The sequence below is a fragment of the Suricata suricatta genome, chromosome X (assembly GCF_006229205.1).
Source record: "Suricata suricatta isolate VVHF042 chromosome X, meerkat_22Aug2017_6uvM2_HiC, whole genome shotgun sequence".
Classification (NCBI taxonomy): Eukaryota; Metazoa; Chordata; class Mammalia; order Carnivora; family Herpestidae; genus Suricata; species Suricata suricatta.
The window spans coordinates 75,839,972-75,853,852 of record NC_043717.1 but is presented as its reverse complement, the minus strand read 5'-3'; the positions used below and the strand labels follow the sequence as shown (position 1 = coordinate 75,853,852).

Genomic DNA, 13,881 nt, shown 5'->3' with positions numbered 1-13,881 from the left:
TAGAGTGCCATTACAAGTGCTATGCATGGGCCACACATTTGGCTGCAGGCTTTCTAGTAGCCAACAAAAGAGAGACTTGATCAGTCTCACACTGCACAGAGTCCATATAAGATCAAACCACTCGTTCAGGGTGCCCTCTCCCTGTTCTACATTCTGAAATTTTCTCTCTAGGAAAGTATTATAGCATGGTGGCAAACTGTCTCACCTAATTTGCTCTCAACACCAAGATTCACTTCCTGGGACAGTCTCCAGCAAGGATAGATCCTCAACCTTGAAATTACATCTACTACTTCTTACCTCTCTTCTATCTGTCTCTTGAGGTTCCATTTAGCCAATGAAATGCAGCTATTAAAGAGACTCTTAAGCAAAAACCTCTGCTGTCACCAAAGTATTTTCATTTAACCAAAGAGGTACACCAGGTGACATTATTTATAACAAAAATTTGGAAAGGACTTCAAATATCCACAGACTCAAGTAAACCGTGACGCCACTACATGATGAAATATTACACACCATCAAAAATATATTTATCAAACTTCTTAAAAATTCAGAAAAATTTCATGATAAAAAATTTTAAGCACATCTTAAGTAAAAATTAAGATATAAAACTGTGCATATTGGTATTTTAATTATGTAAAAATCTGTACAAAAGGATGTGTGTGTGTGTGTGTGTGTGTGTGTGTGTGTGTGTGTACTATCTCCACAAAAAAAAAAGTCTGGAATGAAATCCACTAAAACATTAACTTTGCTTCTGAGATTTGTGAATAGGGGTGACTTTTATCTTTTCTACCTGCCTTAGTTTCTGTTTTTTTTATATTGATAAACAAGTTCTGTATAATGATGAGGAAGAAGGCTAGGAGGAAAAATACCCAGTTGGTTATTATTTTTAGCTTGTAAAATTATGGGCAATTTTAATTTTCTTTAAAGTTTTCTATAATAAACAAATAAATTCTAGTTAGGGACAAAGGCATTTCAAGAAAAAAAGAAACAAGATTTCTAAAAATCTAATTATTTCAGGCTGTTTTGTATGTAAGGTCCAAAATGATACATATGTAGTAACAACTCACAATTATTTAGCACTTTTTCATTTTAGTAGCACTCTGATATTTAGAATTACTTTGGACTATCAAAAATATCTTATGAGGAAGCCCAGGTATCACTATCTGCATTTAACACATGATGAGACTCAGTGAGTAGCCCAAAGTCACAATAATCAGTGGCAGAGCTTAATTTAAACCCAGGTTCTTCAGAACACCAAGTCCAGTGCTCTTCCCATTCATGAAGACTGCGATATATACCCAAGCAGTTACCTAGAGACATGAATATGGAAACAGTGACCCCTCCTTACCAAGAGGTCAAGTTCCCGAACAACCCCCATGGGAGTAGGGTTCAGCTGAAGAAAGTATGATTTTAGGAGGTTTCAAAAACATTTCTTCTGCCTTCTGCCTTCTGCCCATTTCTTTGGAGGTTTGAAAAACAAAGAGCAGGGGCAGTGAGGTCCCATGCAAACTCTAAAATCCTGCATGAATGATTATTTGCCCAGTAAAACAAAAATAGTAACAAAAATACATTACGTGAAAAGAATAATGAGAGTTTACATGGCTTAAATGAGTCAAAACAATAGGTATAGGTTCTACAGTGTCTCCACTGAGATCCTAGGATGATTTCCACAGGTAATGAGGATGTACCATTCATTATGACAGTGGAAGATGGGGGGAACAGTGGAAGGGTGAATGGAGGTGAGTTGCTAATTCAAATCATGGCTCTTCATGTTCTCTGAGTCATTGAAATCCAATTTGGAAATTAGAAAAACTGGCTTGTGCTTTTAGCGCTATCAAGCAAGTGAATTTAAGTGGCAAAACTTAATGACTAGCTCTTTTTCTGAATATTCGGTCTCCTCTTTTCTGAAGATACTTTAGCACTTCTGTACAGAACTCAAATTAATTAATCAAAGTTTGTCTGAAAGCAGCTTACGCAGTGTCTGGCACACACCTGAATGGCACTACTTTATGATTTAGGCTCTTCTGAGGGTACTTCCTTCCTAATATAGTAATGTAAAAGACTTTTAGTACCTCTTTATAGAGTTCAATGAAATCATCCAAAATTTTTCTGAAGGCAGCTTATCAACTGTCCAGAAATGGTATAAAAAGGTCCTCCTTGATGATTAAAGGCCTGCTAAAGATGAATTCTTTCCAATTGACTGTTTGAAGTATTCACAGCACCTCTTTACAGAGTTCTGTTATATCACTCAGGCTTTGAACAGGTTAAGGTTTGACATGTAAAGGTATCAATTTGCATTACATTCCTGGAAGGTTTTAATCTTGTTCTAAAAAATCTGCACCTGTTGGGGCACCTGGGTGGCTTAGTTGGTTAAGCATCTGATTCTTGATTTAAGCTCAGGTCATGATCTTATGTTATGGTTCATGAGATCAAGCCCTGCATCGATCAGTCTCTGTGCTGACAGCATGGAGCCTGCTTGGGATTCTTTCTGCCCCTACCCATCTCATGCTCTGTCTTTCCCTCTTAAAATAAATATGCATTAAAATTTTTTAAGTTTATTTTTGAGAGAGAGAGAGAGAGAGAGAGAGAGAGAGAGAGAGAGAGAGAGAGCATGAGTAGGGGGGGCAGAGAGAGAAGAGATACAGAATCCAAAGCAGGCTCCAGGTTCTGAGCTGTCAGCACAGAGCCCAATGCAGGGTTTGAACTCATGAACCATGAGATAACAACCTGAGCCTAAGTCAGACGCTTAACTGACTGAGCCACCCAGATGCCTCTCAAAATAAATACACATTACAAAAATAAAATAAATTTGCATGCATTGTCTATAACTGTATTTGTCTCCAGTCCTACAGATGCCTAATTATCTTTGTCATCACTTATGATAATCACCTCTCGAGTGCTGGAAGCTTCCTGAGAGTCATCCTCTAGTAGCATCACATCACTTGAATTAATATCAATAGGTTCAGATTCAACTTCAGCCAGAGTGCTCCTGTATCAAATGCTCATTCTCATCTATAGGTTCTTCTTGATCCAATGATTCTTTGTCTTCAGGACAGATCACTGAAAGGCATGTCACCATCTCTAGCCAAATCTTTTGTCAGCTTGCATTAATGACACACTCTGTTGAACTATCTATTGGTTCTTTTAGTAAGAATACAGTATTAATGAGGTGCCTGGGTGGCTCAGTCACTTAAGCATCTGACCCTTAATTTTGGCTCAGGTCATGATCACACAGCTCGTGAGATCAAGCCCCGTGTGAGATCAAGCCCCAAGCAGACAGCATGGAGTCTGCTTGGGATTCTGTCTCTCCCCCTCCTCCACTCATGCTCTCTCTCAAAAATAAATAAATGAACTTAAAAAAAATACAGTATTAGTGACAGTGTCAGAATCCCATGGGATAGGATCTTCAGACAGGAGAATCTTTGTGACAGTTTGAACAAAATTAGACATTAGGTTGGCATAAGTCTTCTTGAATATCTGGATCAAACACTGATCTAAAAGCTCAAGGACCTGAAACATGCAACACATTATAAAGACAACCTTGGGGTACTGGGGTGGCATAGTCAGTTAAGTGTCCGACTCTTGGTTTCAGCTGAGATCATGATCTCACAGTTTGTGGGTTTAAGCCCATGTCGGGCTCTGTGGTGACAGCAAGGGGCCTGCTTGGGATTCTCTCTCTCCCTCCACTCTCTCCCCCTACTCACATGTGCACTCTCTCTCTAAAAAAAAAACAACAAAGACAACCTTAATATTAAGGGTGCACACTGGCAAAATGCATCTGAGGTTTCAAAACAACTGAGAGAAATCAGCAAGGCTTGAATTCCAGGTTGTTTTTCCTTTTTAGTCTTGAACTTCCACAAGAAAGCATTGTTCAAACCATTCCTTCAGGAAAGAAGGGATTATACACACTTTTCTGTTGGCATGGCAGTACACCAGAAACTTGGCTTGGGTTTTTTTCCTCTGAGAAGACTTGGGCATAGTTTTGTGTCAAGCAGTAGTGGTTTCACCATGAGGTCACCTCAAGTATTGGCAAAAAGCAGAGACATCAGCCTCTCTGATTTTGCTGACCTTATGTTGGCATCACTTATTGGTTCTTGCTCTCCAAAAGGGCAAGTAAGATTATTCAAAGACTTCCAAAGCATGCCGGCCTCAACAGCATTGAAGATTGGGCAGACACATAATCCCCTTCTCCAATTACCTCCTGTGGTTGTGGCAGATATAACATAGGAGATGCAGGGTCTGATGGTTCTTTCTTCGGCATCACCGTAACATAAAACTTGGTCTCCAGGTCACAGTGTGCCAGAAGTTTCTCAAACCATTCTTTGCTCCCAGCAGGATTTTTTTTCTGTGCCCACTTCATTGTCTGAAAACATGTCTTTGGAAATCCCTCGTGCATTTTCACAGATCCCTTGCACACTAAGTGCTTCATTGTTCTTTTGCTGGTCTTCAGTGTAGGGATTTAACATTTCCATCTTTTCCATCCTTGAGTCAGCAGGTATAAAGCACCTCTTAAGTGACTAAGATGTCCAACAGACAATCCTGGCCCTAATGAGTTTTGGCTTTTTTTACGGTACGAATAATGGACTCATTCACACCATTTAAGTGACACATGACATTATTTTTTTACCTTGAAGGAGCAGATCGTGGATGTCCCTTTTCTCTTCTAAAGACATCAGCATTCTTGCCATTTTGGTGTCTTGCTTGGGTAGTTCTACTTGTTTCACTGTCTTCCACCTCAATAGCACATTTATAGAAGCCAAATTTAAGTTTCACTAATTAACGCAACCTGACAACTATCTACTAGAGATTCTATAGTCCTTGTTATTACAAATGGTTTTATGAATAACACATGGATTAATGTTAACATGGTGTTGTGATGCTCAGTCCAAATAGGGCTGATCATGTAGGGAACAAGTGGCAGAAGACTGAGAGGAAACAAATGGCTCAAAAGTTTCTTCCCACCTTAGGATATAGCCAGAGAGACCATCAAGTGGCACCTTGGACTGACTCCTGCATACTCAATTCAGAATTTTCATGGTTGTCATAAAAGTATATACAGAAGTAAATCCACCTATACTCAAATTTCCAAGAAGGACAACTTCCAGTTAGAAAGGGATTACTGTTAAATTCCCCTGTATGTTATCAGAAAGAAAGGCGCTGTTCATATATTCAAGAGAGTACTGTGGTTATGATTTCCCTTGGCTTGACATTATGAATTCAATTTTATGTGTAAGGCAAACAAAGTAGAAGTGTATTTTTTGTCAACCCACAGTAAGTCCACCAAACATTATCCTCTGACAAAAGGCAACCTCTGAAGATGTAGATGTAAAGGCCAGGTAGGCCCTGAACAGCCACCACTCAAGAAATGACTACCCAACAAAGAAAGTGACAAGGAAAGAATAAACTAGCCCCTTTTCAATGCCCGGCCACTGATACTTTACTTTTATCCCCTCCTCCTGGGAAGATAGAGCGAAGCCTGGCTTTCTTATTCTTCTCTTCAGGGGCCATGGGAAGTGGTTTGGAGCTGTGGTTGAGTGCTGAGGAATCCCGGTTGTTACTATTCATTCTCAGTGGGGGAGCTGGGGGTTTCTCTTCATTATCCAGACTGTCAGACATTTTCAGTTACCACTGATAGCACAGCTCCTAAAGAACAGGAGAAAACAGGAATTAAGAAAGAAGAGGCCTAGAAAACCTGTCTGGTAAAATAGGGGCTCTAACATCTCAAACACAGAAGCTTTGGTCTCATGGTTGTCTTCAGTTTTGTGGGTTTTGTGATGACCGTTTTCAGAGGCTTCTTTTCTAGAGCAGAGGGAGCTGCCTCCTGAAAGACCAATGATGCAATTTTCCAGAGAGGAAAGTGAAGGCAATAATTATTGGCTTTTCAAGATGTAGACACAAACATATAAAGTCCCTTCTTTTTCTCAAAAATGAAACTCTACTTTCTGCTGTCCACTCATAGCCTTTTAATGAACAAATTATGACTTTCTTTAAAAATTCTACTCAGGGCACCTGGGTGACTCAGTGCATTGGGCATCTGACTTCGGCTCAGGTCACGATCTCACGGTTCGTGAGTTCAAGCCCTGTGTCCAGCTCTGTGATGACAGTTCAGAGGCTGGAGCCTACTTCAGATTCTCTGTGTCCATCTCTTCCTGCTCCTCCCTTGATCTTTCTCTTAGAAATAAATAAACATTAAAACAAGTTAAAAAAATTATATCCTGACTTTTGTGATGGTCAGGAAGTACAACCTCCTCAAAATCTGGAGCTGAAATGGGTTTGGCTGTTGATTTTTAATGACCCATTAGCTGCTTTGACATTGGGGTGTTGCTTGCACTGGATTCTTACCTGCATGTAACAGGCTTACAAAACACATTCTACTGTGTTATGTGAAAGAACTGGGATGCGATCTAGTAGACCTGACAGTTTCAGCAGAGTTTGGGTGTAGTGAATGGGGAAACAACACTGCATTTTCAGATAGTGGGCAGAAGATAAAGCTGACCTAATGTTACCATGAGCAAAGAGGCACTAGCTCTAAGAAGAGGACCACTTCCTGAGGAGCCATCATAACCTTACCCCTGGTCATGCTTTATTTGAAACAGGTAATGAGGGAGTTTGCCTTGGCAAGAGGGCTGTTAAGAGCTGGTCTGGGTTTTAACAACGTACCTGATCTCAATGTCATTACTCGTTAGTATCTTGTACTTAGGATGGAATACATTCGGGTTTCATCCCACTGGAAGGTAAAGTGACTGGAAATGCATGGACTCCCTAAGGAAATGTTCCTGCTTCCAACTGTTTTCCTATTCTAATTCAAGTCCCTCCACTAGCAACCCAAAGAGACACTTGCCATCTCAAATCACATGTTAAGAGTACCTTCCAAGTGAATCTCCAGTTTGAATACAGGGAAAATCAAATCCCATTGCAACAAAATCTGTGTAAATTCATCAAGTGTTAACTGGCACTAATTTAGGAACATAAGAACTCTCCAAATAAGATTTAGCAGATCACTTTCTTACAACAACATTTACTATAAACCAACTTAAGTACAACAACAACAAGGATCTCCTCATTACCTGCTATAAAGAGAAATAAGCTATCATAATGATTTTATGCCTTTGGAAGTTACAACGTGCTTCTTATTTTCAGTAATGAACTGCTACATCGGGTTATGTGGAAAATTTTACAAATCTTACCTGTAAATTTTCTCCAATTTAAGCATTCAAGAATAGGTGAGTACTAATTAATATTTTCTCCAGCTGCACAGGTAACTACCAGCTAACAATGACTGACTTGATCATAATCTGGACAAGAAATCTCTTTTCTTTTTCTTTGTCTAAGTGTCATGTCTTGCATTATCTTCATGAATTTAAGATCAGTTCTGTATTTTTTCACAATCATGATCAGGAAAATATTCAGTAGTAAGTGTTTGGTCACCACTAACAACTTGATTAACCTGGCATTTTCTTACATAGGTGAAACCATGGCACGAGATAAAATAAAATGCTGTGACATCAAGGATAAAGCATATTCATAGATACTTCTGGTAGTAGTACATATTTTGATTAGTATATGAAACTCGTGCTGATGGGTCTGCATTCACTCTTGCATTTTAAATTTGACTCTTCTAGGGGTGCCTGTGTGGTTCAGTCAGTTAAGAATCCTACTTTGGCTCAGGTCATGATCTCATGGTTTATGGGTTCGAGCCTTGCATCAGGCTCAGAGCCGGGGGCCTGCTTCAGATTCTGTATCTCCCCCCATGCCTCTCCCCTGCTCCTGCTCTGTCTCCATCTCTCAAAAATAAACACTAAAAATTGTTTTTAATTCAACGCTTCTAAATTTACTGTATCTCCAGAAGAAAAGTGAGTTTAATACTAACTTCACCAGTGGCATTATTCTGTACTGGATAGGTCCATGGTTTTAACTGAGTCACTGAGAAGAAGTTGCCACAAGGAGAAGGCACTATTTTTTGTGTGGGTTTTTTTTTCTGTTTTACTTCTTAAGGCTTCAAAATAATGCCTGGAGATGGATGGGGTGATTATTACATAAAGCTCAGATACATAGAATATAGCTTGGTAAAAAAAAATGAAAGCCACTGCAAAAAACAAAAACAAAAACAACCCTGAGGATTTAAATAGAAATACCTAGAAGATAGGTTCCTGAAAAATGTATCTCACAAAGAGAGAGCAACCAAGCGAGCGCTGGGTGATATAGATTTTCTGATGACATATTACATAATTTAAGATGATGGAAGTTACAGAAACAGGCATGACTTCTTTAATATGATATACAAAGCTCACCTTATATAATAAGGCAAGTAAGAGACTGGGCCATTCAGGGTTCTAGTATACCTACGTAATTAAAAAAATAATAGGCTCCTTTGTTCTTGATATTTAGGTGTGGCTAATGGACTGGAGTTTTTTGTTCCTAATTACTCTCTCTGGCTAGAGACTCAAAAGGTAGGTGCCCTGCTTCTTCAAGCTGCCCGATTACTCTGACCTTATTTGACCAGGTATATTTCAAGCTGGGGAAAGCAGGGGTACTTGGGATACAAAAATCCAACTATGCTCCCCTAGAATACACTTGATATCCCTGACCAAAATTTCACCGCCACATACTGGCTGTGGTCTATAACAGGCATTGTGCGAAGGACCCAGTTTACATGGCTCACCTTTCTGTTGCACAGCAAACTGGAATTGTTTTAACTCTATTCAACTCATCCAGGGACTATAAGAGGAACTGGAATACACCTTTTACACAGATGGACAAGAAGAGGAAGAATTTGTGTCTAGTTCCAGGCTAGAAACATGGAGTATGAAGCCAATAACCTTAGACATTTCAGATTTGGTTTTGCTTGAATTGTTCTGAAATTACTTCAGTTCTTTATTACCTTTTCCAAGGAAAACCAATCTTCATCTTCTAATTATTCCAGAGATTTTTGAGTTGGCGACAAAAGAATACTGCAGAGGCTCTTGTTATCTTTAACTCACCTTCAAAGCAAGTGCTTCGAAGCATGCTTTTAGAAGACCGATGGAGAAAGGGTATGGACCTGTAAGGAAGCTTTGCTGTTAATATGTTTGTTTCCCAAGTGGGAAATGTCTCTGATTATTCCGCAAACAAAGAAGAATGGGGGGGGGTTCTATTATGTTATGTTTGTAAACAATGCCAACTTGCTAAACCAGGTCCCTCCCGAGACAGCTTTCTACAAAGGATACTATTAATGGATTGCTAGTTCAATCTGCCTATGATGTCATTATTTCCAAGATCTTGAAAGAGACTTTGTTCAGGGCGGCTGTGGGCTCTATTTCAAGAATTGTATAAAAGCACCATTATTCTCCAGGAACTCAATCAAAACACTGTTTATCTTTAAAGTTTAAATGTTGTCATTCACTTCTGTAACACAACAGAAACATGCAAGTGAGTGGCATGTTGGATCCACAGGCCATTCATTTCACTTTTAGAGCTTCGCCCTTAGCATTGCAGAGAGATAGCGAACTTTAATGGACAACCAGCAACAGTTTATATCTGCTCACAAATTGATTTCATACTTGGCTATTAGGCTTTTCCGCGAGAATTCAAGTGGCTCCTGCAGATGGTGTATATTTTTGATCCAGCCCTTGGGACTTAATGTGGCTTACCAATGCTCTGTAATTATAATTGAAATTCATCAGCAATAAGAAATGAGCCTCTTGTTTCATGATAACCAAGGAGCCTGAACACCCCTTTTCTAGAGTACTAGGAATGATTCCTTCTCTCTTTCCCTTCCTCCTTATCTTTTTTTCTCTCTCTACTCCACAAACTCCACCCTACCCCACCCTCAAGTGTGAGGGCAGGCCTGCACGGGCAGGCATGTGCTCACAGGCACATACACAAATACACACATACATGCACACACGTGCACACACACACACACACACACACACAGCCTTTCAGTGACTTGCATTTTAACACACAGATTTGGTGGAAAGCATTTTAGAGGAAAACTTTAATCAAGATCTATGGCAACTTAAGATGAAATGATTAGGTGTTATGAACAACTGTCATTAATTTCTCATTCCTCAAAAATGTATGCTTTTAATCTGCACAGGGCCACACTACACACTCAGAGAATGCTCAGTAGATTAAAACAGAAAGCCACCAACTTGCAGGTTATGGGAGTTAATAGGAAAAATAAATGATCAACTATACTCTAGCTAATGTGGCTATGAGTCATACTATTGCATAGGTGTTGAATCAGATACAACCAAAAATGCCCTTTTGTCACAAGGGCTTTAGCCAGGTGTGTGAAGGGTGAGAATCAAGAAGCACTAACCCTACAATGTATTAAGTCACAAGCAACTGAAATAAATGTTTTCACCAGATCTGGTGCCATCAGAGACAATCCCCGTGTCTCTATCATTCTGTCTGCTTTCAAAATCTAAATAACTGTTTATTTGCATATTTCCCCAATGAGAAACACTCTAATACTGGCCTCCTTTCAAAAACAAAAGCCCAGCCAGCAGATGCAGAACCATGATCTAACAATCCCAGAGGTAAACCTCCCAAACCACCAGCTACACAAGGTTATGACTACAGATTGGTGAGCACACCAATATTGCTTAATACTCTCTTCATATCAAACTAGAGGATCTAACACAGAAATGAGACATAGCCTAGGGGAAATTTCCAGGGGGAATTCCCTAACGTTTCTGAAGAATAGGGTTGTAAGACATCTCAAAGAGCTGATCAGATGACAGCCAGACTGACAAGAGCACATTCAAAAGGAGATGGATTTTAGGATCTCAAAAATGTAGTAAACAAGTCAAAGACCTCTGTGTTAACACACACGTAATAAAACACAAGAATATTTCAAATTTCTAGAATTTGGGCATTCTTTTAAAAAAATTTTTATTACATTTATTCATTATTCGAGCTGAGACAGAGTGTGAGCAGGGGAGGGGCAGAGAGAGAGGGAGACACACAATCCGAAACAGGCTCCAGGGTCCAAGCTATCAGCATAGAGCCCAATGTGGGGCCTGAACCTGCAAACCACAAGTTCATGACCTGAGCCAAAGCTGGACACTTGACCAACTGAGCCAATCAGGCGCCCCTAAAATTTGGGAATTCTTGATTAATAAGAACTAGCTCTACAGGGCAAGAACTACCAAGTTTTTTAATGACAGCTTCCAGACTTGAAGGTAGTACATAAATATAGATTTAATGTCAGCCAATGTCTCCTTAGACAATGATATCGATGTTGGGCTGTTCTTTGTATTCGAGGATGAGTTCGCTGCTTTTACCTACCAGAAGAATGATGTATACGCTGAATTATACTTTGGTGGTGGGGAAAAGGGTCTGAGAGTTCCCTGCCGGCTCTTTCCTTGGCTCGCTTGTAAACAAAAGCACACATTTTCAAGATGGCTAGCTGAGCCTCCAGGTATGGACTGTGACTGGAAAACAAATTATGCTTTGCTAACTAGCCTACACGGATACTAAACCCACTCATCTTGGACACATTATTAGCAACTGAACCAGCAGCTTATGACTGATAATGTAGGATTTAGTGGACTGTTTTTAATCGTAAAAAAAAAATCACATACAAGAAAAATCACCAAGTCTTTCACAAAAGGGACAATGTATTATATAATTTGAAAGATATACTATACATGGTTTTGCATTTCTATAACCACCTGTATCTGAAGATTTCTAGCAACTTTCCAGAGATTAATTCCCATGATAGGCTAAGATGCCAAAAGAGAAGGGAAAGGATATTTATCTCATTTTACAGGAAGAATGCGCTAGATTGGAGTCTCCAAGCAACTCCAACCCCATATTCCTTGCATTCCTAAACTAGGCGGAGGAGGGACAGCCCAACTACTAACTATAGGCAGCCAGATGGGCCCAATTTAGCATATCCATTATCTTGTTTCAAATTGCACATATTTATTATACATGTCAGTCCCGGTCAGTGGTCAGTAGATCACAAGCTCTTTGAGGGTAAGGACTCCTCAGTCATAACTCTGTGCTTTCAGACTGCCTACCTGGTACAGGGCCATGTTCCCAGCCAGAATTAAATACACACGTTGTGTAATAAACAGAACTCTATACATTCTATGCATTTATAGCAGCCAAAAGCCTATATACCTACTGAAAGTAGGTCTGAGCCAAGAAGCCATGTTTGGAAAATCCGGCACCAGTCTAACTGCCAAGCAATTGAGCACTGTGTAGAAGTCAGCTGCCATCTGATTATCAACACCTCGTTTTTTCACGAATAGGTCATGCCCAGAGAGCTTCCACTCTTATTTGAGCTGAACAATAGCATATGAAGAAGGGAATACCGTCCCCATTGTCAACATTAAGGATTTACGGAGAGTAGAAGTCAACTTACCCAGGGTCACAAAGTGAAAGAATGCAGACGAGAATGTCAAACTCTTCTCAATTCCCCCTCCATCACACTGATACAATGTGTATCCAAGGAAATCACCCCTACATGCACGCTCTTCATATATACACTTTTGCCTTCCCCAAATATTCATATGGCAAGTTCTAGCTTTTTCATGTCAACCCACTTAAGGCCAGTACTTACTGATTTCACCTGGTTTTCTCATCCAAAGACCCAAGGCTAGGTAATTTCCTGACAGAACTCCAACAGGTTTCACTGGCCAGTGGTACCAATTCTTAGACGGCTTTGTTTTGGAGCTTGTCTGTTCTGGGGCACTCACCAAGGGAACTCTGCTATCAGAGACACGGGTGTGCTGTTTCAGAGAGCCTCACCTGGGAGATACCATTACAGTGTGTAATGGAGGGAAGCCATTTCTCAGATCGTTTGATCAGGAGGAACTGAGTTACTTGTTAGGCAGATTTGCAGAAGCAGCCGGACAAGCAAGGGAGGCACTGGCTCTTTTTACAGCCGCCTAGTTTCAATCTTCGATCCTGCAAGAGATAGCTCGCTACTGACATACATACAGGCACGGTCACACAGGATACATTCGTGTTCTCTCTCATACACACAAGCAAATGAGGTCAGTTCTGCTGTGGTCCTATTCTCTGCTAACATCTTTAACAACCAACTTCCATTGTTTTCAGCAGGAACTTGACTTTACTTAAATCCAATAAAGCCAGCATATTATAGTTGCAAATTCCAAAGACAGGTTGCAAACAAGGAAGTCAATAAGTAGACCCCAGCATCCAGAACTCATGTAGTGCATATCAATATATTATGTGGAACAAATAGTCCTTTTTTGAGTGACTTCTTAAGTTTCTAAATGTATGCAGCACCATACATTAATATTCATTCTGTATGCTGCATGAGCTAATGCCAAGAAAATGCTAATGATCATCTGATGTGTATTTATATTTGCAAACTGATCTATTAATACAGGTTTCAGCTTTTCATTTCCAACACTAATGCTTTTATGAAGAGAGAATAAGACATGTAAAGAACAGAGGCAGAAAATTTCTTAAGCATAAAAAAACCCCAAAAGTGAATATCTTAAAAGATGCCTCAAAGAAATGTGTGGGGAAAGGAAAAGGGAAGCAAAACCTAGTAATAAAGCATTTCCTAATTCTCAAAACAGAACATAGTATCCTTGGAAGCATTCAGATGGAAAAAATTAGATGCAAATGGACAGCCCCAGAGAGCAGGATATGGTAAACCAATGTCTTGAGTCCCTGGGGTTGTAGCTGCTCTCTGTTACTATGTATGCACGATAATTATACCCTTCCCTGATCCACTCCAGTGAAAAAGCCAGAAATTTCCTCAAATTCAGGCCTAAACACTCAATTCCCAAATATGCTAAGGTTTTCTGTGTACCAAACAGATGCCTGGGAGTTGTTTTCCAACCTGTGCACCATGGCTCACCATTGTAGGTCTTTGCTCTGCTCTCAACTTCTCTGTCCCCAAACCAGGTT

At 39.9% G+C, this 13,881-nt stretch overlaps 1 protein-coding gene across 1 annotated transcript in view; it reads right to left on the bottom strand.

The window, feature by feature from the left end:
- Nucleotides 1-13,881, bottom strand: part of PAK3 (p21 (RAC1) activated kinase 3) — a 124,020-nt gene that overhangs the window by 90,680 nt on the left and 19,459 nt on the right. Inside the window, exons 8-9 of the mRNA XM_029930362.1 lie at nucleotides 8,982-9,040; nucleotides 5,442-5,643 (exon numbers count right to left, since the gene is read on the bottom strand). Of these exons, the coding sequence (XP_029786222.1) occupies nucleotides 5,442-5,616 (175 nt within the window). The 5' untranslated portion in view covers nucleotides 5,617-5,643; nucleotides 8,982-9,040. The remainder of the gene's footprint in view (nucleotides 1-5,441; nucleotides 5,644-8,981; nucleotides 9,041-13,881) is intronic.